Raw genomic sequence first — 21,219 nt, 5'->3', positions numbered from 1 at the left:
CACTTTGGAAATTACCACGAATATAGGTTGACAACAGCGTGCACAGCTAGACTCCATAATACGCTGCCAGGCGTTCCTTCAAGGGAGGTGGGAACTGGTCTGAAAAACGGCTCCAATTTTCATCCCCAATTTGATTTTTAAAACCATGAAGGATCTGAAATGAAACAAAAATTGTATTTTGAACTAACAGGTTTAAAATATGCATAACCAATTTCAGTAACAAAAATATGAATTGTATAACCAAGAATTTTTGTGAGCACTACCCAATTAATTAAACTAATAATCTTCAGTTATTAAATACTAGTTAAAGTGTTCTATAAATTAACATGTATACACCACATCAGTGAGCATTTTAAACCTTAAAATAATCTAAGGATTTTCCTCTTACACAGTACCAACTCAAATAACATCATTATAGCTTTGTTTTTCATAACTTTCTCCCATTGCTTCACTTTTTCTCCCAATAGGTTTCTAATCACCTATGGTCATAGAAGAGATACTGAACATTTGTAACTTCAGTACATACAAGATCATTGCCGTAGAAACTGCTTGACTGAAATTGACAGTTTCAGAAAACTGTGAACGCCACATTAACAGTAGCATAGTGGTTACATTACTGGACTAGTAATCCAGAGGCCGGGACTATTGATCCGGAGACGCGAGTTCAAATCCCACCACAGCAACTAGGGAATTTAAATTCAGTTACTTAAATAAATCTGGAATAAAATGCTAGCATCAGTAATGGTGACCATGAAACTACTGGATTGTCATAAAAACCCATCTGGTTCACTAATGTCCTTTAGAGAAGGAAATCTGCCGCCCTTTGTGGAAATATGATTTTGCCCTTACTAGTGCATGATGGGATACTTGACATCTAATGTATTTTTGTATCATTGCCGCTGGACTAAAGTCGAGTCAGCAGCAATTAACGTAATCTTCTGACCTATTGCATAAGTTAATCACAAACTGCCAGAACAATACATTGCAGAACTATTGGGTAACCGCACCGCGTTTTGTACGCTTGCAAACTGAGAACTGATAATGACATCTGGTCAAAGAATGAAAAATTCTGTTAAAGGTTAATCTTGTTTCCTTTTATCTGCATGAATACTGAAATAACTTTGTACAGAGTTGACTAACTAACTTTTATACATGATCATATGGAACTTGTTTTCTTCACTATAAATATGAGCTGAAAACTGTATTTGGTTGGAGTAGTTATTTCAGCCGCTTGTCTGAATGCTCTCCCCTTGTATACAAGTAAAATAAAGCTCTGCTTATCTGACGGTACTTACTTGTTTCAGAGTCTTACTCGGAGTCGAGATTTCGACAGTATTTCTTGGAGGTTCCACCGAGATTGCTTGCTGTACCGGTGAGTAAACGGACGAAGACACGGTATCTTTCTGGGAACGAATCCTAACTGGCCAGTTATAAGTGGCATTAGCCACCAAAGGGATTCCCTCTCAGTCTGAAAACTAGTGTGTTCTGTTTGCTATCGGCTACAGTACTGCGATCAGTTGAGACTCATTTTCCAGGGTTGAGTTGTCATTTTTGTAATTATTTCCTCTTTCAGTCTATCAGAAAAGGAGACGATTTCAGAAACCTGAGCCCTGAAATAGACCGTCCAGATAAGACACAGTAAAGTCGGGTGATCCCGGACTAAGAAAGGTACCAAGATAAAAGGAAAAGCGCTAGAAGTTTGATACTGCAGTGGGGGTAGGTCCCCTGGAGATTAGGAAGCCGGAGAGAGAGTCTTGCAGCAGAAGGCAGGAGACCTTCAGAGATTTCATTAAAGTATAAGGACTCAGTTCTGCAGTGGCGAATAACAGACTGAGAATTGTCTATTGTTCAGTATATAGTATAAGATTTTAATGAGTTACCGAATTTGTTTACCTGTGTGGTCTGTCGCGTTAGTTATTATTAGTCTTGTTATTGTTAGTACGTGTTTCTTTTCATCTCTTACAGCTACTTGGTTGCAAAATCGCAAAGGGGAAATGGGTTATTGCGATCCAGAGAAATTACGCCTAGTTGAGACTAACCAACAGGAAAGTCCCAATTAAGTAAAAAAAGGGTGCCAAATCTAGTAAAATCCCAGAGAAAGGCACCCCCTGCTGGTTATATTTTTCAAAACTGCGGTCAAGTTTCAATCAATGACCTGCCAAGGTGGTCCCAGATGGACCCGAAATGGGAAATACCCATTTCCACCAGATGGCACCTTTAACAGACAGAATTACCTGTCTGGCGGAATGCCTCATAAAAAGGGACCCAACTAGAAAAGGAAAAAAAGTAAATTGGTCAGCCTTCTCAGATTGGAAAAAGGAAGCAGAGAGGTGACGCAAACGAAGTATAGAAGTTAGTAAACATAATAAAAAGAGGGATGAGGTTAATCAGGAACAGAACAAACAACAAAAAGTTAAACAAATGGTAACAAGACAGGAAAAATTAAAGAAGCCATCAGCTCCATTATGGCCAGAATTGCCCCAACCTAGTGATGATGACGATGAGGACTGGGCAGGTTATGGTCGACCGCCACCATACATACAAAATCCAGGACCTGCAGCCCCAGGACTTGCAGATCCTCAGGCGGGTCAAAACCCCCAAAATGATCCAGATCCAGTCACACCAGGTAACGATGGTGGAGCCACAGCCCTTCCGGGGCCAGCACACCCCGTTCAACCCCTAAATCAACCTAACCGTAATCAACAGGAGAACCTGTTCATCCCCATGATACCCGTAACCGACCCACAAGACAAAAACCACCTGATAATGGTGATGCGGAAGGTTCCTACCCCTTGAGACGTTTTCCTAATGTCCACAATGCGGCCGGACCCCCTGTAGTGGTCCACAGGCCTTGGACTGCAACTGAACTTAGACTCCTTGTTGAAGGATTGCCAGATCCTACAGTTCAGTTAGAAAAAGCTATTGAAGAATTAAAAACAGTTGTAGTGTGCCACAGACCCAGTATATTCAACGTAGAACAATTATGTAGAGCTTGGTTAAGAGACACCAAATATAGAATCCTAGTTGAGGGAGATCAAGCATTTACAGGATTTGCAAATTTCCATAATAATGTTAACAGCACTCCAGAAGATATGCCCAATGATCAATTTTGGACTAACCTTTGGACTGCATTGTACACCAAATTCCCAAAGAAAACCAATTGGACAAAAATTATGGAAACTACTCAGAAAAGAGATGAGGATGTTGAGGATTATATAGTTAGGTTAGAAGAAGTAATGACCCAACATTCAGGAATGACTAAAGAAGCATTCCAAGTCCCTATGATAAATGCCCTGGTAAGCGGTCTCAGACCAGAACTTAAGGAACCATTGACCCTAGTTTGCCTGGAATGGAGACATAAAACTGCCCCCGAATTAACAGCTATCCTAAAAGGTATTCAAGAAAGAAATAGGGAAAGTAAAGGCAAAATATCCCTTTTGATGGAACAAACAGGCGCTGAAACTGCTCGGCCTACCCTATTTCATCAAGGACAATCCAGAGGACGAGGTAGAGGGTTTCAAAGAGGAAGATTTGGAAATAGAGGCAGAGGCACAGGCAGAAGGCAATGGAATGGAGGAGAAAATTCAACGTGTTTTCATTGCGGACAAGTAGGCCATTGGAAATCCAATTGCCCACAATTACCCCGCCAACAAAATCAGGGTTGGCAGGGTCCACAAAATTTATCTGGAAATACCCAAGCCCAGGTTCACACTCGTCCACAGACTAATTGGACAACTAGCAATCCCTGGGGAAATCAAAGTGGCCCAAACGAACAGTTTGGACAAAATCCAAATTGTTCAGCATGACGTTACTTACAGCCCACCCCAGACATTGCCCAGGAACAACAAGCTGTGGTACAATTGCCTGCAGTATCATTAAATTCTAAAGAGCCATTTATAAATTTAAAATATGACTGGAACACAAGTTCCATTTTTGGTAGACACTGGAGCAACTAATTCGGTCTTGACTAAACAATATGCAGTAGGAGCACCTTGTACCAATCAGAGTGTCAAGTGTGTAGGACTTTCAGGAACAACCCAAACTATGGTATGGTCCACTCCATTGGATGTACAGATAAAAGACTTTCATGGACAGCATGCATTCTTATTATCTGAAGACGTTCCCATCAACTTATTAGGAAGAGATTTGTTGTATGCATCAGAAATATTCATTTAAAATCAGAAGAATTTTAATTGGGCAAGAAGGAATAGCGTCACCAATCTTGTTGACCCAAACAGCATGGGAATTATTCAGGGTAAAAGACTCTAAGCCACACTGTACACTAGCAATGGCACATGAATTCAAACCTTCTGATCTAGGATAGATGGTCCTATGCCCATCAAAAGCTGCAGTTCAACAGGAGTGGAGAATAAGTCAGGGCACTCTAGTACAGTATGTTAATCATCAAGGGTATGGAATAGAGTTGCGGGAAGACATGGAATTCCAAGGGACATTTGAGGCAAGAGAAATAATAGTCACACCAATATTTCCGCTATTGCCCGAAACTGAAAGGCTACTTGATCAAATTCCTCTCCAGGTATGGTCCAGCCACCCGAATGAGGTGGGCAAGATGTTAACAGCCCACCCTTACAAGGTGACACTTAAACCGTCTGTTCCACTGCCACGAAGGGTGCAATACCCACTCTCCGCAGCTGCAGAGACTGGCATTCAACCCGTAATTGACTCTCTCTTGGAACAAGCAATCTTGGTTCCAACCCAGAGACCTTGCAACACTCCTATCCTTCCAGTTCAAAAGAAAGTGGAAAATGGAGATTGGTTCAAGACCTAAGAGCAGTTAACGAGTCTGTTCTCCCTGCCTACCCGGTGGTCCCAAACCCAGCCACTATCCTGACCAGTATACCTCCTAATTCAAGGTATTATACGGTCATTGATCTCTGCTCAGCCTTCTTCAGCATTCCTATTCACCAAGATTCCCAGTTCCTGTTTGCCTTCACGTTCAAAGGAATCCAATACACATGGACCAGGCTGCCACAAGGCTATACAGAAAGCCCAACTATCTTTTCGCAGCGCCTCAAACAGGATTTACAGGACATTGTCTTAACCGGTGGGTCAACCCTCATACAGTACGTAGACGACCTGCTAATTGCATCACCTACCCAAGAGGCATGCAAGATTGACTCTTTGATAATGCTCCAGGCATTGGCAAAAAAATGACAAAGTCTCACGTGCAAAACTAGTTTGTTTCAGAACGAGTTAAATATTTAGGGCATGAATTGTATTGTAACACTCGCCAATTATCTAAAGACAGAGTAGCAGCTATTTGTGATGCACCATTACCTTCTACCAAACAGCAATTGAAGCACTTCCTTGGTATGTCAGGATACTGCAGACAGTGGATAATGGGATATGCTGAACTAGTGCGTCCACTTTTAGACATCTCCATGCCATCAGAGGAAGACCCCCTCGTCTGGTCAGAAAAATCCAAAAGCGCCTTTGCAGCTATAAAACAAGCCCTTTTATCAGCACCAGTGCTTGGGCTCCCAGACTATAATCAGCCCTTCCATCTGTTCGTTCATCACAAGTCAGGGTTTGCACAGGCTGTGCTCACCCAGACCCATGGAGATAGACAACGCCCACTTGCATATTTCAGTATCCAGTTAGACCCAGTGGCCAGAGGACTGCCTGGCTGTCTGCCAGCCCTAGCAGCCGCCTATTATGCTGCTCAACAAGCTCAAACTGTTACGCTTAACCATTGTACAATTCGGTTTGTCCCTCATTCAGTTGAAGTCTTACTAACCAAATGTGCAACACAACATTTGACCCCTGCTCGAAGTACTAAGTATGAAGTAGAACTCTTATCAAATCCTCACCTAACAATACAGAGATGCTCCGTTCTTAACCGAGCCACCTTGCTTCCCACCATTGAGGAAGGAACACCACATTGTTGTGAATCAGCTTATCACTAAGCTTCGTATAGACATTGTAGAAACTCCTCTGGACAATAGCGATTTTATATTTTACTAGCTGGGGGTGCCCGGCGGTGCCGAGGCTTTTTTGAGGGCATGTTGTTGTTGGAAGAGAGAGAGGGAGCGACTGAGGGGAAGAGAGAGAGGGAAGGAGAGAGAGAGAGAGAGAGAGAGAGAGAGAGAGGGAAGGAGAGAGAGAGAGAGGGAAGGAGAGAGAGAGAGAGGGAAGGAGAGAGAGAGGGAAGGAGAGAGGGAAGTCCCTTGCTGTTTGTGATCTACATAAATGATTTGGATGAGAATGTAAAAGGTATGATCAGTAAGTTCGCAGATGACACAAAAATTGGTGGGGTGGTAAATTGCGAGGAGGAAAGCCTCAGGCTACAGGACGATATAAACGGGTTGGTCAGATGGGCGGAAAAGTGGCAAATGGAATTTAACCCTGAAAAGTGTGAGGTGATGCATTTTGGACGGACAAATAAGGCAAGGGAATACACAATGAGTGGTAGGACCCTAGGAAGTACAGAGGGTCAGCGGGACCTTGGTGTACATGTACATAGATCCCTGAAGGCAGCGGAACAGGTAGATAAGGTGGTTAAAAAGGCATATGGGATACTTATATTCTATGCCTCGGCTAATGAAGGCAAGAGCAGGGAGGTTATGATGGAGCTGTACAAAACGCTGGGGAGGCCACAGCTGGAGTACTGTGTGCAGTTCTGGTCGCCTCACTATAGGAAGGATGTGATTGCTTTGGAGAGGGTGCAGAGAAGATTCACCAGGATGTTACCTGGGATGGAGCGCCTCAGCTATGAAGAAAGACTAAACAGGCTGGGGTTGTTTTCCTTGGAGCAAAGAAGGCTGAGGGAGGACCTGATTGAGGTGTACAAAATGATGAGGGGCATAGATAGGGTAGATAAAGAGGAACTTTTCCCCTTAGTAGGGGGGTCAATAACAAGGGGGCATAGATTCAGGGTAAGGGGCAGGAGATTTAGAGGGGATTTGAGGAGGAACTTTTTCACCCAGAGGGTGGTTGGAATCTGGAACTCACTGCCTGGGGGGGTGGTGGGGGCGGGAACCCTCACAACATTCAAGAAGCATTTGGATGAGCACTTGAAATGCCATTGCATACAAGGCTATGGACCAAATGCTGGAAAATGGGATTAGACTGGACAGGGATTGATGGACGGCGCAGACACGATGGGCCGAAGGGCCTCTTTCTGTGCTGTAAAACTCTATGACTCAGAGAGGGAAGGAGAGAGAGGGGGAAGGAGAGAGAGGGGGAAGGAAAGAGAGAGAGAGAGGGAAGGAGAGAGAGACGGGGTGAGAGAGAGAGAGAGAGAGAGAGAGAGAGCGCGAGAGAGGCTGGGGGGAGAGAGAGAGACTGGGGGAGGAGAGAGAGAGAGATTGGGGGCAGAAGAGAAAGAGAGAGATTGGGGGGGGAAGAGAGAGAGACTGGGAGTGTGAGAGAGAGAGAGAGAGAGACTGGGAGCGTGTGAGAGAGAGACTGGGAGTGAGAGAGAGAGAGAGAGAGAGACTGGGAATGTGAGAAAGAGAGAGACTGGGAATGAGAGAGAGAGAGAGAGTGGGGGTGTGAGAGAGAGAGAGTGGGAGTGTGAGAGAGAGAGAGGGAGTGTGTGAGAGAGAGAGAGAGAGAGAGAGAGAGAGGGAGTGTGTGAGAGAGAGAGTGGGAGTGTGTGAGAGAGAGAGCGCGTGGGAGTGAGAGAGAGAGAGACTGGGAGCGTGAGAGAGTGGGAGTGTGAGAGAGAGAGAGAGAGAGAGAGAGAGAGAGTGTGAGAGAGAGAGAGAGAGAGAGAGAGAGAGAGTGGGTGTGTGAGAGAGAGAGACTGGGAGTGAGAGAGAGAGAGAGAGAGAGAGAGAGAGAGAGAGAGACTGGGAGTGTGAGAGAGAGACTGGGAGTGAGAGTGTGAGAGAGAGCAAGCGAGTGAGAGAGAGAGAGAGAGAGAGAGAGACTGGGAGTGTGAGAGAGAGAGAGAGAGAGAGAGTGGGAGTGTGTGCGCGAGAGAGAGAGATTGGGAGTGTGAGAGAGAGATTAGGAGTGTGTGAGAGAGAGAGATTGGGAGTGAGAGAGAGAGATTGGGAGTGTAAGAGAGAGAGAGAGAGATTGGGCGTGTGAGAGAGATTGGGAGTGTGAGAGAGAGGTTGGGAGTGTGAGAGAGAGAGAGAGAGAGATTGGGAGTGTGAGAGAGAGAGAGAGAGAGAGAGAGAGAGAGAGATTGGGAGTGTGAGAGAGAGACTGGGCTGCCGCGGCCGCTCACCTGATGGCTTTGGGTCGGGCTCTCGGGCGGGGCTGTTGACGCCGCGGGGAGGTTTTGTGCGCGGCAGCTCCCGGCACGGCACGCCGCGGCCGGTGACCTGGTGGCTTTGGGTCGGGCTCTCGGGCGGGGCTGTTGACGCCGCGGGGAAGTTTTGTGCGCGGCAGCTCTCGGCACGGGCCGCCGCAGCCGGTGACCTGGTGGCTTTGGGTCGGGCCCTGGGGCGGGGCTGTTGACGCTGCGGGGAAGTTTTGTGCGCGGCGGCTCCCGGCACGGCCCGCAACTCAAGGCCCAGGCTTCCCGGGCTGCTAGGCCGCGCCCGGCTCCGGCACAGCCGCTCGAAATGGCCGTCAAAGTAGGCGAGCCTGCGGGCGAAGGGCAGGGGATCACTTCATTTCCTACTGTTGCTAAATACAATTTAAAACTGAAATAAATTGTTATTTTCCTTAGTTCCCTAACACAGAAAGTGTGGGAAAAAAATCGTGAAGAATCAAGATGGCGACCGCTCACCTCGGTTCAGAATGATAAGGCCCGCCCACACACGCACCGATTGGTCGACCGTCAGGTCACTGAACTGTAGGATTGGTCAATCGTCAAGTCACTCAACACTCAACTGTAGGATGGCCCGCCCGCACGCGCAATGAACCCACCCCCGTGACACAGCGATTGGTCAACCGTCGGTCAACTGTCAGGTCGCTCGACCGCACGATTGGTCAACCTTCATGTCACTCAATCCTAATTAGCAAATGAGCGGAACTTTTCCCATTTAATGAGCGCAATTATGAAAGTTTTTTGGATACCGTGGGCATGATTTTTGTCTGACGGAAAATTAAATACGCCTATGACCGGTCCGTAATCGTAAGCTTTCTTTTGATGTGACGCGCGTGCAGGTACGCTCTATAACTTTCGAACGTATAGAGAACGGACAGACAGAAGAGGTCTTTTATATATATATAGACTAGCTGGGGGTGCCCGGCGGTGCCGAGGCTTTTTTGAGGGCATGTTGTTGTTGGAAGAGAGAGAGAGAGAGAGAGAGAGAGAGAGAGCGCGACTGGGGGGGAAGAGAGAGCGCGACTGGGGGGGGGGGGGGGAAGAGAGAGCGCGACTGGGGGGGGGGGGGGAAGAGAGAGCGCGACTGGGGGGGGGGGGGAAGAGAGAGCGCGACTGGGGGGGGGGGGGAAGAGAGAGCGCGACTGGGGGGGGGGGGGAAGAGAGAGCGCGACTGGGGGGGGGAAGAGAGAGCGCGACTGGGGGGGGGAAGAGAGAGCGCGACTGGGGGGGGGAAGAGAGAGCGCGACTGGGGGGGGAAGAGAGCGACTGGGGGGAAGAGAGCGACTGGGGGGAAGAGAGCGACTGGGGGAAGAGAGCGACTGGGGGGAAGAGAGCGACTGGGGGGAAGAGAGCGACTGGGGGGAAGAGAGCGACTGGGGGAAGAGAGCGACTGGGGGGAAGAGAGCGACTGGGGGAAGAGAGCGACTGGGGGGAAGAGAGCGACTGGGGGGAAGAGAGCGACTGGGGGGAAGAGAGCGACTGGGGGGAAGAGAGCGACTGGGGGGAAGAGAGCGACTGGGGGGAAGAGAGCGACTGGGGGGAAGAGAGCGACTGGGGGGAAGAGAGCGACTGGGGGGAAGAGAGCGACTGGGGGGAAGAGAGCGACTGGGGGGAAGAGAGCGACTGGGGGGAAGAGAGCGACTGGGGGGAAGAGAGCGACTGGGGGGAAGAGAGCGACTGGGGGGAAGAGAGCGACTGGGGGGAAGAGAGCGACTGGGGGGAAGAGAGCGACTGGGGGGAAGAGAGCGACTGGGGGGAAGAGAGCGACTGGGGGGAAGAGAGCGACTGGGGGGAAGAGAGCGACTGGGGGGAAGAGAGCGACTGGGGGGAAGAGAGCGACTGGGGGGAAGAGAGCGACTGGGGGGAAGAGAGCGACTGGGGGGAAGAGGGGGGAAGAGAGCGACTGGGGGGAAGAGAGCGACTGGGGGGAAGAGAGCGACTGGGGGGAAGAGAGCGACTGGGGGGAAGAGAGCGACTGGGGGGAAGAGAGCGACTGGGGGGGAAGAGAGCGACTGGGGGGAAGAGAGCGACTGGGGGGAAGAGAGCGACTGGGGGGAAGAGAGCGACTGGGGGGAAGAGAGCGACTGGGGGAAGAGAGCGACTGGGGGGAAGAGAGCGACTGGGGGGAAGAGAGCGACTGGGGGGAAGAGAGCGACTGGGGGGAAGAGAGCGACTGGGGGGAAGAGAGCGACTGGGGGGAAGAGAGCGACTGGGGGGAAGAGAGCGACTGGGGGGAAGAGAGCGACTGGGGGGAAGAGAGCGACTGGGGGGAAGAGAGCGACTGGGGGGAAGAGAGCGACTGGGGGGAAGAGAGCGACTGGGGGGAAGAGAGCGACTGGGGGGAAGAGAGCGACTGGGGGAAGAGAGCGACTGGGGGGAAGAGAGCGACTGGGGGGAAGAGAGCGACTGGGGGGAAGAGAGCGACTGGGGGGAAGAGAGCGACTGGGGGGAAGAGAGCGACTGGGGGGAAGAGAGCGACTGGGGGGAAGAGAGCGACTGGGGGGAAGAGAGCGACTGGGGGGAAGAGAGCGACTGGGGGGAAGAGAGCGACTGGGGGGAAGAGCGCGACTGGGGGAAGAGCGCGACTGGGGGGAAGAGAGCGACTGGGGGGAAGAGAGCGACTGGGGGGAAGAGAGCGACTGGGGGGAAGAGAGCGACTGGGGGGAAGAGAGCGACTGGGGGAAGAGAGCGACTGGGGGGAAGAGAGCGACTGGGGGGAAGAGAGCGACTGGGGGGAAGAGAGCGACTGGGGGGAAGAGAGCGACTGGGGGAAGAGAGCGACTGGGGGGAAGAGAGCGACTGGGGGGAAGAGCGCGACTGGGGGGAAGAGCGCGACTGGGGGGAAGAGCGCGACTGGGGGGAAGAGCGCGACTGGGGGGAAGAGCGCGACTGGGGGAAGAGCGCGACTGGGGGGAAGAGCGCGACTGGGGGGAAGAGCGCGACTGGGGGGAAGAGCGCGACTGGGGGGAAGAGCGCGACTGGGGGGAAGAGCGCGACTGGGGGGAAGAGCGCGACTGGGGGGAAGAGCGCGACTGGGGGGAAGAGCGCGACTGGGGGGAAGAGCGCGACTGGGGGGAAGAGCGCGACTGGGGGAAGAGCGCGACTGGGGGGAAGAGCGCGACTGGGGGAAGAGCGCGACTGGGGGGAAGAGCGCGACTGGGGGGAAGAGCGCGACTGGGGGGAAGAGCGCGACTGGGGGGAAGAGCGCGACTGGGGGGAAGAGCGCGACTGGGGGGAAGAGCGCGACTGGGGGGAAGAGCGCGACTGGGGGGAAGAGCGCGACTGGGGGGAAGAGCGCGACTGGGGGAAGAGCGCGACTGGGGGGAAGAGCGCGACTGGGGGGAAGAGCGCGACTGGGGGGAAGAGCGCGACTGGGGGGAAGAGCGCGACTGGGGGGAAGAGCGCGACTGGGGGGAAGAGCGCGACTGGGGGGAAGAGCGCGACTGGGGGGAAGAGCGCGACTGGGGGGAAGAGCGCGACTGGGGGGAAGAGCGCGACTGGGGGGAAGAGCGCGACTGGGGGGAAGAGCGCGACTGGGGGGAAGAGCGCGACTGGGGGGAAGAGCGCGACTGGGGGGAAGAGCGCGACTGGGGGGAAGAGCGCGACTGGGGGGAAGAGCGCGACTGGGGGAAGAGCGCGACTGGGGGGAAGAGCGCGACTGGGGGGAAGAGCGCGACTGGGGGGAAGAGCGCGACTGGGGGGAAGAGCGCGACTGGGGGGAAGAGCGCGACTGGGGGGAAGAGCGCGACTGGGGGGAAGAGCGCGACTGGGGGGAAGAGCGCGACTGGGGGGAAGAGCGCGACTGGGGGGAAGAGCGCGACTGGGGGGAAGAGCGCGACTGGGGGGAAGAGCGCGACTGGGGGAAGAGCGCGACTGGGGGGAAGAGCGCGACTGGGGGGAAGAGCGCGACTGGGGGAAGAGCGCGACTGGGGGGAAGAGCGCGACTGGGGGGAAGAGCGCGACTGGGGGGAAGAGCGCGACTGGGGGGAAGAGCGCGACTGGGGGGAAGAGCGCGACTGGGGGGAAGAGCGCGACTGGGGGGAAGAGCGCGACTGGGGGGAAGAGCGCGACTGGGGGAAGAGCGCGACTGGGGGGAAGAGCGCGACTGGGGGAAGAGCGCGACTGGGGGGAAGAGCGCGACTGGGGGGAAGAGCGCGACTGGGGGAAGAGCGCGACTGGGGGGAAGAGCGCGACTGGGGGGAAGAGCGCGACTGGGGGGAAGAGCGCGACTGGGGGGAAGAGCGCGACTGGGGGGAAGAGCGCGACTGGGGGGAAGAGCGCGACTGGGGGGAAGAGCGCGACTGGGGGGAAGAGCGCGACTGGGGGGAAGAGCGCGACTGGGGGGAAGAGCGCGACTGGGGGGAAGAGCGCGACTGGGGGGAAGAGCGCGACTGGGGGGAAGAGCGCGACTGGGGGGAAGAGAGCGACTGGGGGGAAGAGAGCGACTGGGGGAAGAGAGCGACTGGGGGGAAGAGAGCGACTGGGGGGAAGAGAGCGACTGGGGGGAAGAGAGCGACTGGGGGGAAGAGAGCGACTGGGGGGAAGAGAGCGACTGGGGGGAAGAGAGCGACTGGGGGGAAGAGAGCGACTGGGGGGAAGAGAGCGACTGGGGGGAAGAGAGCGACTGGGGGGAAGAGAGCGACTGGGGGGAAGAGAGCGACTGGGGGGAAGAGAGCGACTGGGGGGAAGAGAGCGACTGGGGGGAAGAGAGCGACTGGGGGGAAGAGAGCGACTGGGGGGAAGAGAGCGACTGGGGGGAAGAGAGCGACTGGGGGGAAGAGAGCGACTGGGGGGAAGAGAGCGACTGGGGGGAAGAGAGCGACTGGGGGAAGAGAGCGACTGGGGGGAAGAGAGCGACTGGGGGGAAGAGAGCGACTGGGGGGAAGAGAGCGACTGGGGGGAAGAGAGCGACTGGGGGAAGAGAGCGACTGGGGGGAAGAGAGCGACTGGGGGAAGAGAGCGACTGGGGGGAAGAGAGCGACTGGGGGGAAGAGAGCGACTGGGGGGAAGAGAGCGACTGGGGGGAAGAGAGCGACTGGGGGGAAGAGAGCGACTGGGGGGAAGAGAGCGACTGGGGGGAAGAGAGCGACTGGGGGGAAGAGAGCGACTGGGGGGAAGAGAGCGACTGGGGGGAAGAGAGCGACTGGGGGGAAGAGAGCGACTGGGGGGAAGAGAGCGACTGGGGGGAAGAGAGCGACTGGGGGGAAGAGAGCGACTGGGGGGAAGAGAGCGACTGGGGGAAGAGAGCGACTGGGGAAGAGAGCGACTGGGGGGAAGAGAGCGACTGGGGGGAAGAGAGCGACTGGGGGAAGAGAGCGACTGGGGGGAAGAGAGCGACTGGGGGGAAGAGAGCGACTGGGGGGAAGAGAGCGACTGGGGGAAGAGAGCGACTGGGGGAAGAGAGCGACTGGGGGGAAGAGAGCGACTGGGGGGAAGAGAGCGACTGGGGGGAAGAGAGCGACTGGGGGGAAGAGAGCGACTGGGGGGAAGAGAGCGACTGGGGGGAAGAGAGCGACTGGGGGGAAGAGAGCGACTGGGGGAAGAGAGCGACTGGGGGGAAGAGAGCGACTGGGGGGAAGAGAGCGACTGGGGGGAAGAGAGCGACTGGGGGGAAGAGAGCGACTGGGGGAAGAGAGCGACTGGGGGGAAGAGAGCGACTGGGGGGAAGAGAGCGACTGGGGGGAAGAGAGCGACTGGGGGAAGAGAGCGACTGGGGGGAAGAGAGCGACTGGGGGGAAGAGAGCGACTGGGGGGAAGAGAGCGACTGGGGGGAAGAGAGCGACTGGGGGGAAGAGAGCGACTGGGGGGAAGAGAGCGACTGGGGGGAAGAGAGCGACTGGGGGGAAGAGAGCGACTGGGGGGAAGAGAGCGACTGGGGGGAAGAGAGCGACTGGGGGGAAGAGAGCGACTGGGGGAAGAGAGCGACTGGGGGGAAGAGAGCGACTGGGGGGAAGAGAGCGACTGGGGGGAAGAGAGCGACTGGGGGGAAGAGAGCGACTGGGGGGAAGAGAGCGACTGGGGGGAAGAGAGCGACTGGGGGGAAGAGAGCGACTGGGGGGAAGAGAGCGACTGGGGGGAAGAGAGCGACTGGGGGGAAGAGAGCGACTGGGGGGAAGAGAGCGACTGGGGGGAAGAGAGCGACTGGGGGGAAGAGAGCGACTGGGGGGAAGAGAGCGACTGGGGGGAAGAGAGCGACTGGGGGAAGAGAGCGACTGGGGGGAAGAGAGCGACTGGGGGGAAGAGAGCGACTGGGGGGAAGAGAGCGACTGGGGGGAAGAGAGCGACTGGGGGGAAGAGAGCGACTGGGGGGAAGAGAGCGACTGGGGGGAAGAGAGCGACTGGGGGGAAGAGAGCGACTGGGGGGAAGAGAGCGACTGGGGGGAAGAGAGCGACTGGGGGGAAGAGAGCGACTGGGGGGAAGAGAGCGACTGGGGGGAAGAGAGCGACTGGGGGGAAGAGAGCGACTGGGGGGAAGAGAGCGACTGGGGGGAAGAGAGCGACTGGGGGGAAGAGAGCGACTGGGGGGAAGAGAGCGACTGGGGGGAAGAGAGCGACTGGGGGGAAGAGAGCGACTGGGGGGAAGAGAGCGACTGGGGGGAAGAGAGCGACTGGGGGGAAGAGAGCGACTGGGGGGAAGAGAGCGACTGGGGGGAAGAGAGCGACTGGGGGGAAGAGAGCGACTGGGGGGAAGAGAGCGACTGGGGGGAAGAGAGCGACTGGGGGGAAGAGAGCGACTGGGGGGAAGAGAGCGACTGGGGGGAAGAGAGCGACTGGGGGGAAGAGAGCGACTGGGGGGAAGAGAGCGACTGGGGGGAAGAGAGCGACTGGGGGGAAGAGAGCGACTGGGGGGAAGAGAGCGACTGGGGGGAAGAGAGCGACTGGGGGGAAGAGAGCGACTGGGGGGAAGAGAGCGACTGGGGGGAAGAGAGCGACTGGGGGGAAGAGAGCGACTGGGGGGAAGAGAGCGACTGGGGGGAAGAGAGCGACTGGGGGGAAGAGAGCGACTGGGGGGAAGAGAGCGACTGGGGGGAAGAGAGCGACTGGGGGGAAGAGAGCGACTGGGGGGAAGAGAGCGACTGGGGGGAAGAGAGCGACTGGGGGGAAGAGAGCGACTGGGGGGAAGAGAGCGACTGGGGGGAAGAGAGCGACTGGGGGGAAGAGAGCGACTGGGGGGAAGAGAGCGACTGGGGGGAAGAGAGCGACTGGGGGGAAGAGAGCGACTGGGGGGAAGAGAGCGACTGGGGGGAAGAGAGCGACTGGGGGGAAGAGAGCGACTGGGGGGAAGAGAGCGACTGGGGGGAAGAGAGCGACTGGGGGGAAGAGAGCGACTGGGGGGAAGAGAGCGACTGGGGGGAAGAGAGCGACTGGGGGGAAGAGAGCGACTGGGGGGAAGAGAGCGACTGGGGGGAAGAGAGCGACTGGGGGGAAGAGAGCGACTGGGGGGAAGAGAGCGACTGGGGGGAAGAGAGCGACTGGGGGGAAGAGAGCGACTGGGGGGAAGAGAGCGACTGGGGGAAGAGAGCGACTGGGGGGAAGAGAGCGACTGGGGGGAAGAGAGCGACTGGGGGGAAGAGAGCGACTGGGGGGAAGAGAGCGACTGGGGGGAAGAGAGCGACTGGGGGGAAGAGAGCGACTGGGGGGAAGAGAGCGACTGGGGGGAAGAGAGCGACTGGGGGGAAGAGAGCGACTGGGGGGAAGAGAGCGACTGGGGGGAAGAGAGCGACTGGGGGGAAGAGAGCGACTGGGGGGAAGAGAGCGACTGGGGGGAAGAGAGCGACTGGGGGGAAGAGAGCGACTGGGGGGAAGAGAGCGACTGGGGGGAAGAGAGCGACTGGGGGGAAGAGAGCGACTGGGGGGAAGAGAGCGACTGGGGGAAGAGAGCGACTGGGGGGAAGAGAGCGACTGGGGGGAAGAGAGCGACTGGGGGGAAGAGAGCGACTGGGGGGAAGAGAGCGACTGGGGGGAAGAGAGCGACTGGGGGGAAGAGAGCGACTGGGGGGAAGAGAGCGACTGGGGGGAAGAGAGCGACTGGGGGGAAGAGAGCGACTGGGGGGAAGAGAGCGACTGGGGGGAAGAGAGCGACTGGGGGGAAGAGAGCGACTGGGGGGAAGAGAGCGACTGGGGGGAAGAGAGCGACTGGGGGGAAGAGAGCGACTGGGGGGAAGAGAGCGACTGGGGGGAAGAGAGCGACTGGGGGGAAGAGAGCGACTGGGGGGAAGAGAGCGACTGGGGGGAAGAGAGCGACTGGGGGGAAGAGAGCGACTGGGGGGAAGAGAGCGACTGGGGGGAAGAGAGCGACTGGGGGGAAGAGAGCGACTGGGGGGAAGAGAGCGACTGGGGGGAAGAGAGCGACTGGGGGGAAGAGAGCGACTGGGGGGAAGAGAGCGACTGGGGGGAAGAGAGCGACTGGGGGGAAGAGAGCGACTGGGGGGAAGAGAGCGACTGGGGGGAAGAGAGCGACTGGGGGGAAGAGAGCGACTGGGGGGAAGAGAGCGACTGGGGGGAAGAGAGCGACTGGGGGGAAGAGAGCGACTGGGGGGAAGAGAGCGACTGGGGGGAAGAGAGCGACTGGGGGGAAGAGAGCGACTGGGGGGGAAGAGAGCGACTGGGGGGGAAGAGAGCGACTGGGGGGAAGAGAGCGACTGGGGGGAAGAGAGCGACTGGGGGGAAGAGAGCGACTGGGGGGAAGAGAGCGACTGGGGGGGAAGAGAGCGACTGGGGGGAAGAGAGCGACTGGGGGGAAGAGAGCGACTGGGGGGAAGAGAGCGACTGGGGGGAAGAGAGCGACTGGGGGGAAGAGAGCGACTGGGGGGAAGAGAGCGACTGGGGGGAAGAGAGCGACTGGGGGGAAGAGAGCGACTGGGGGGAAGAGAGCGACTGGGGGGAAGAGAGCGACTGGGGGGAAGAGAGCGACTGGGGGGAAGAGAGCGACTGGGGGGAAGAGAGCGACTGGGGGAAGAGAGCGACTGGGGGGAAGAGAGCGACTGGGGGGAAGAGAGCGACTGGGGGGAAGAGAGCGACTGGGGGGAAGAGAGCGACTGGGGGGAAGAGAGCGACTGGGGGGAAGAGAGCGACTGGGGGGAAGAGAGCGACTGGGGGGAAGAGAGCGACTGGGGGGAAGAGAGCGACTGGGGGGAAGAGAGCGACTGGGGGGAAGAGAGCGACTGGGGGGGGGGGGGGGGGGAAGAGAGAGCGACGGGGGGGGGGAAGAGAAAGAGCGAGAGACGGGGGGAGTGAGCGCGATTGGGGGGGAAGAGAGCGCGCGACTGGGGGGCAAGAGAGCGAGAGACTGGGGGGGGGGAAGAGAGAGAGCGAGAGACGGGCGGCGGGGGGGAAGAGAGAGAGCGAGAGACTGGGGGGGAAGAGAGAGAGCGAGAGACTGGGTGGAAGGGGGGGAAGGGGAAGGAAGGGAAGGGGGAGGAAGGGAAGGGGTGGGAGGGAGGGAAGGAGGGGTAGGGAAGGGAGGGGGGAGAAGGTGGGGGAGGGAGGAGAGGGGAGGCAGAGGGAGGGAGAGAGAGAGAGAGGGGGAAGGAGAGAGAGAGAGAGAGAGAGAGAAAGACTGGGAGTGAGAGAGAGAGAGAGAGAGAGAATGGGAGTGTGAGAGAGAGAGAGATTGGGAGTGTGAGAGAGACTGGGAGTGAGAGAGAGAGAGAGACTGGGAGTGTGAGAGAGAGAGACTGGGAGTGTGAGAGAGAGAGACTGGGAGTGTGAGAGAGAGAGACTGGGAGTGTGAGAGAGAGATTGGGAGTGTGAGCGAGAGAGAGAGAGAGATTGGGAGTGTGAGAGAGAGAGAGACTGGGAGTGAAAGAGAGAGAGATTGGGAGTGAAAGAGAGAGTGATTGGGAGTGAGAGAGAGAGAGATTGGGAGTGTGAGAGAGAGAGATTGGGAGTGTGAGAGAGAGAGATTGAGAGAGAGAGAGAGAGAGATTGGGAGTGAGAGAGAGATTGGGAGTGAGAGAGAGAGAGAGAGAGAGAGACTGGTAGTGTGAGAGAGAGAGAGAGAGAGAGAGAGAGAGAGAGAGAGAGAGAGAGAGAGAAAGACGGAGTGAGAGAGATAGAGACTGGGAGTGTGAGAGAGAGAGAGAGAGAGAGAGAGAGAGAGACTGGGAGTGAGAGAGAGCGAGAGATTGGGAGTGTGAGAGAGAGAGGGAGATTGGGAGTGAGAGAGAGCGAGAGATTGGGAGTGTGAGAGAGAGAGAGATTGGGAGTGTGAGAGAGAGAGAGATTGGGAGTGTGAGAGAGAGAGAGATTGGGAGTGTGAGAGAGAGAGAGATTGGGAGTGTGAGAGAGAGAGAGATTGGGAGTGTGAGAGAGAGGGAGATTGGGAGTGTGAGAGAGAGAGATTGGGAGTGTGAGAGAGAGAGATTGGGAGTGTGAGAGAGAGAGATTGGGAGTGTGAGAGAGAGAGATTGGGAGTGTGAGAGAGAGAGATTGGGAGTGTGAGAGAGAGAGATTGGGAGTGTGAGAGGGAGAGGGAGATTGGGAGTGAGAGAGAGAGATTGGGAGTGAGAGAGAGAGAGATTGGGAGTGAGAGAGTGGGCCGCCGCGGCCGCTCACCTGATGGTTTTGGGTCAGGCTCTGGGGCGGGGCTGTTGACGCCGCAGGGAGGTTTTGTGCTCGGCAGCTCCCGGCACGGCCCGCCGCGGCCGGTGACCTGGTGGCTTTGGGTCGGGCTCTGGGGCGGGGCTGTTGACACCGCGGGGAAGTTTTGTGCGCGGCAGCTCTCGGCACGGCCCGCCGCGGCCAGTGACCTGGTGGCTTTGGGTCGGGCCCTGGGGCGGGGCTGTTGACGCCGCGGGGAGGTTTTGTGCGCGGCGGCTCCCGGCACGGCCCGCAACTCAAGGCCCAGGCTTCCCGGGCTGCTAGACCGCGCCCGGCTCCGGCATAGCCGCTCAAAATGGCCGTCAAAGTAGGCGAGCCTGCGGGCGAAGGGCAGGGGATCACTTCATTTCCTACTGTTGCTAAATACAATTTAAAACTGAAATAAATTGTTATTTTCCTTAGTTCCCTAACACACAAAGTGTGGGAAAAAAATCGTGAAGAATCAAGATGGCGGCCACTCACCTCGGTTCAGAATGATAAGGCCCGCCCACACACGCACCGATTAGGATTGGTCAATCGTCAAGTCACTCAACACTCAACTGTAGGATGGCCCGCCCGCACGTGCAATGAACCCACCCCCGTGACACGGCGATTGGTCAACCGTCGGTCAACTGTCAGGTCGCTCGACAGTACGATTGGTCAACCTTCACGTCACTCAATGCTAATGAACAAATGAGCGGAACTTTTCCCATTTAATGAGCGGAATTGTGAACGTTTTTTGGGTACCGTGGGCACGATTTTTGTCTGACGGAAAAGTAAATACGCCTATGACCGGTCCATAATCGTAAGCTTTCTTTTGATGTGACGCGCGTGTAGGTACGCTCTATAACTTTCGAACGTATAGAGAATGGACAGACAGACAGAAGAGGTCTTTTATAGATATAGATAGATAGATGTGGATGGATCAGCCCTCAGAGACGAAAAAGGGCTCGCCTAACAGTGCATATGCCATTTCCGATGATCATTCAATTATCGAAGCATGCTCACTACCATCTTTCTTTTCAGCACAACAAGCAGAACTGTTTGCCCTTTCATGAGCATGTATTTCAGCTACAGGAAAATCAGTGAATATTTACACTGACTCTCGGTATGCATTTGGAGTCACTCATGATTATGGTCAAATTTCGAAACTTAGAGGATTCCTGACTTCATCAGGATCTACAGTTAAAAATGCTGAACAAATTGATAACCTTTTAAAGGCTCTCCAGTGTCCTGCAAAAATTGCTGTTATTAAATGCAAAGCACATACAGGCAATCAAGACCAAGCTTCTTTGGGTAATGATAGGGCGGATCGAGCAGCTAAGGCTGCTGCTCTATCTGATACAGGGCCACAAGTGTCTGCATATGTTCTTAGAAATCAAGATCCAGACAATCTCCCACCCACAATTGATGATGTTTTGGCCTATCAATTACAGGCCAGTCCGGACGAAGTGTTAGCTTGGGTGAATGATTCTTGTTTTAAAACACCCGAAGGAGTATGGGTCTACCATGACGGCCGCATGGTGGCTCCCAAGTCAATACTCCCATGGATTGCCTGATGTGTCCACGTGTTCACACATGCGGGCAAAGGGGGATGGCAGACTATATCACACAAACTTGGTATTCGCCAGGCATTTCGGCAATTACAAAACAAATTAGTGAACAATGCATTACCTGCCAAACAATGAACCCAGGTAAAATGGAAAAGGTACAGGCTGCCTCCCACCCAAATCCAACAGGACCCTTTGTACATTTACAGATGAATTTTATTGAATTACCGGTATGTTTAGAAGTTAAGTATGTATTAGTTATTGTAGATGTGTTTTCACGATGGATTGAAGCCTTTCCATGTAAAAAGAATGATGCAGTTACTGTTGCAAAATGTTTGTTAAAAGAAATTGTACCACGATTTGGTATACCTGCACAACTTTCAAGTGACAATGGATCACATTTTACTGGGACAGTTGTGCGAGAAATGTGTAAGGCTTTACAGATCAACCAACACTTCCACTGCAGCTATCATCCACAGTCAGCGGGACTGGTAGAAAGATATAATAGTATGCTGAAAAACAAACTTTCCAAACTCTGCAGCGAGACGGGACTTGAATGGGTCAAACTGTTACCCTTGGTATTGATGGTAATGCGATCAGCAACAAACAGAACAACAGGACTGTCACCACATGAAGTCGTCATGAGACGACCTCAGAGACTGCCATTTTCTGCACCCTTCACTGCCAAGCAGATGGACATTCACAAGATGGATGAAAATATGTTGAATTATTGCATTGCATTAACTAAGTGTATTTCCAGTTTCCACCAACAGGTCAAGCAAGCCCAGGTTGAACCAGCTGAAGGTGCCATAACCTAGAACCAGGTGACAACGTATACGT

At 55.3% G+C, this 21,219-nt stretch overlaps 1 protein-coding gene across 1 annotated transcript in view; it reads right to left on the bottom strand.

Moving 5' to 3' along the window:
• The window catches only part of tnpo1 (transportin 1), a 155,766-nt gene that overhangs the window by 6,511 nt on the left and 128,036 nt on the right, over nt 1-21,219 (bottom strand). Inside the window, exon 24 of the mRNA XM_085990105.1 lies at nt 16-154. Coding sequence (XP_085846231.1) covers nt 47-154 — 108 coding nt within the window. The 3' untranslated portion in view covers nt 16-46. The remainder of the gene's footprint in view (nt 1-15; nt 155-21,219) is intronic.

This window comes from Somniosus microcephalus, chromosome 1 (assembly GCF_052327205.1).
Source record: "Somniosus microcephalus isolate GS21.2 chromosome 1, FLI_Smic_1.0, whole genome shotgun sequence".
NCBI lineage: Eukaryota > Metazoa > Chordata > Chondrichthyes > Squaliformes > Somniosidae > Somniosus > Somniosus microcephalus.
Note: the sequence above shows the minus strand (reverse complement) of the source record. Positions and strands in the feature narration are given on the sequence as shown.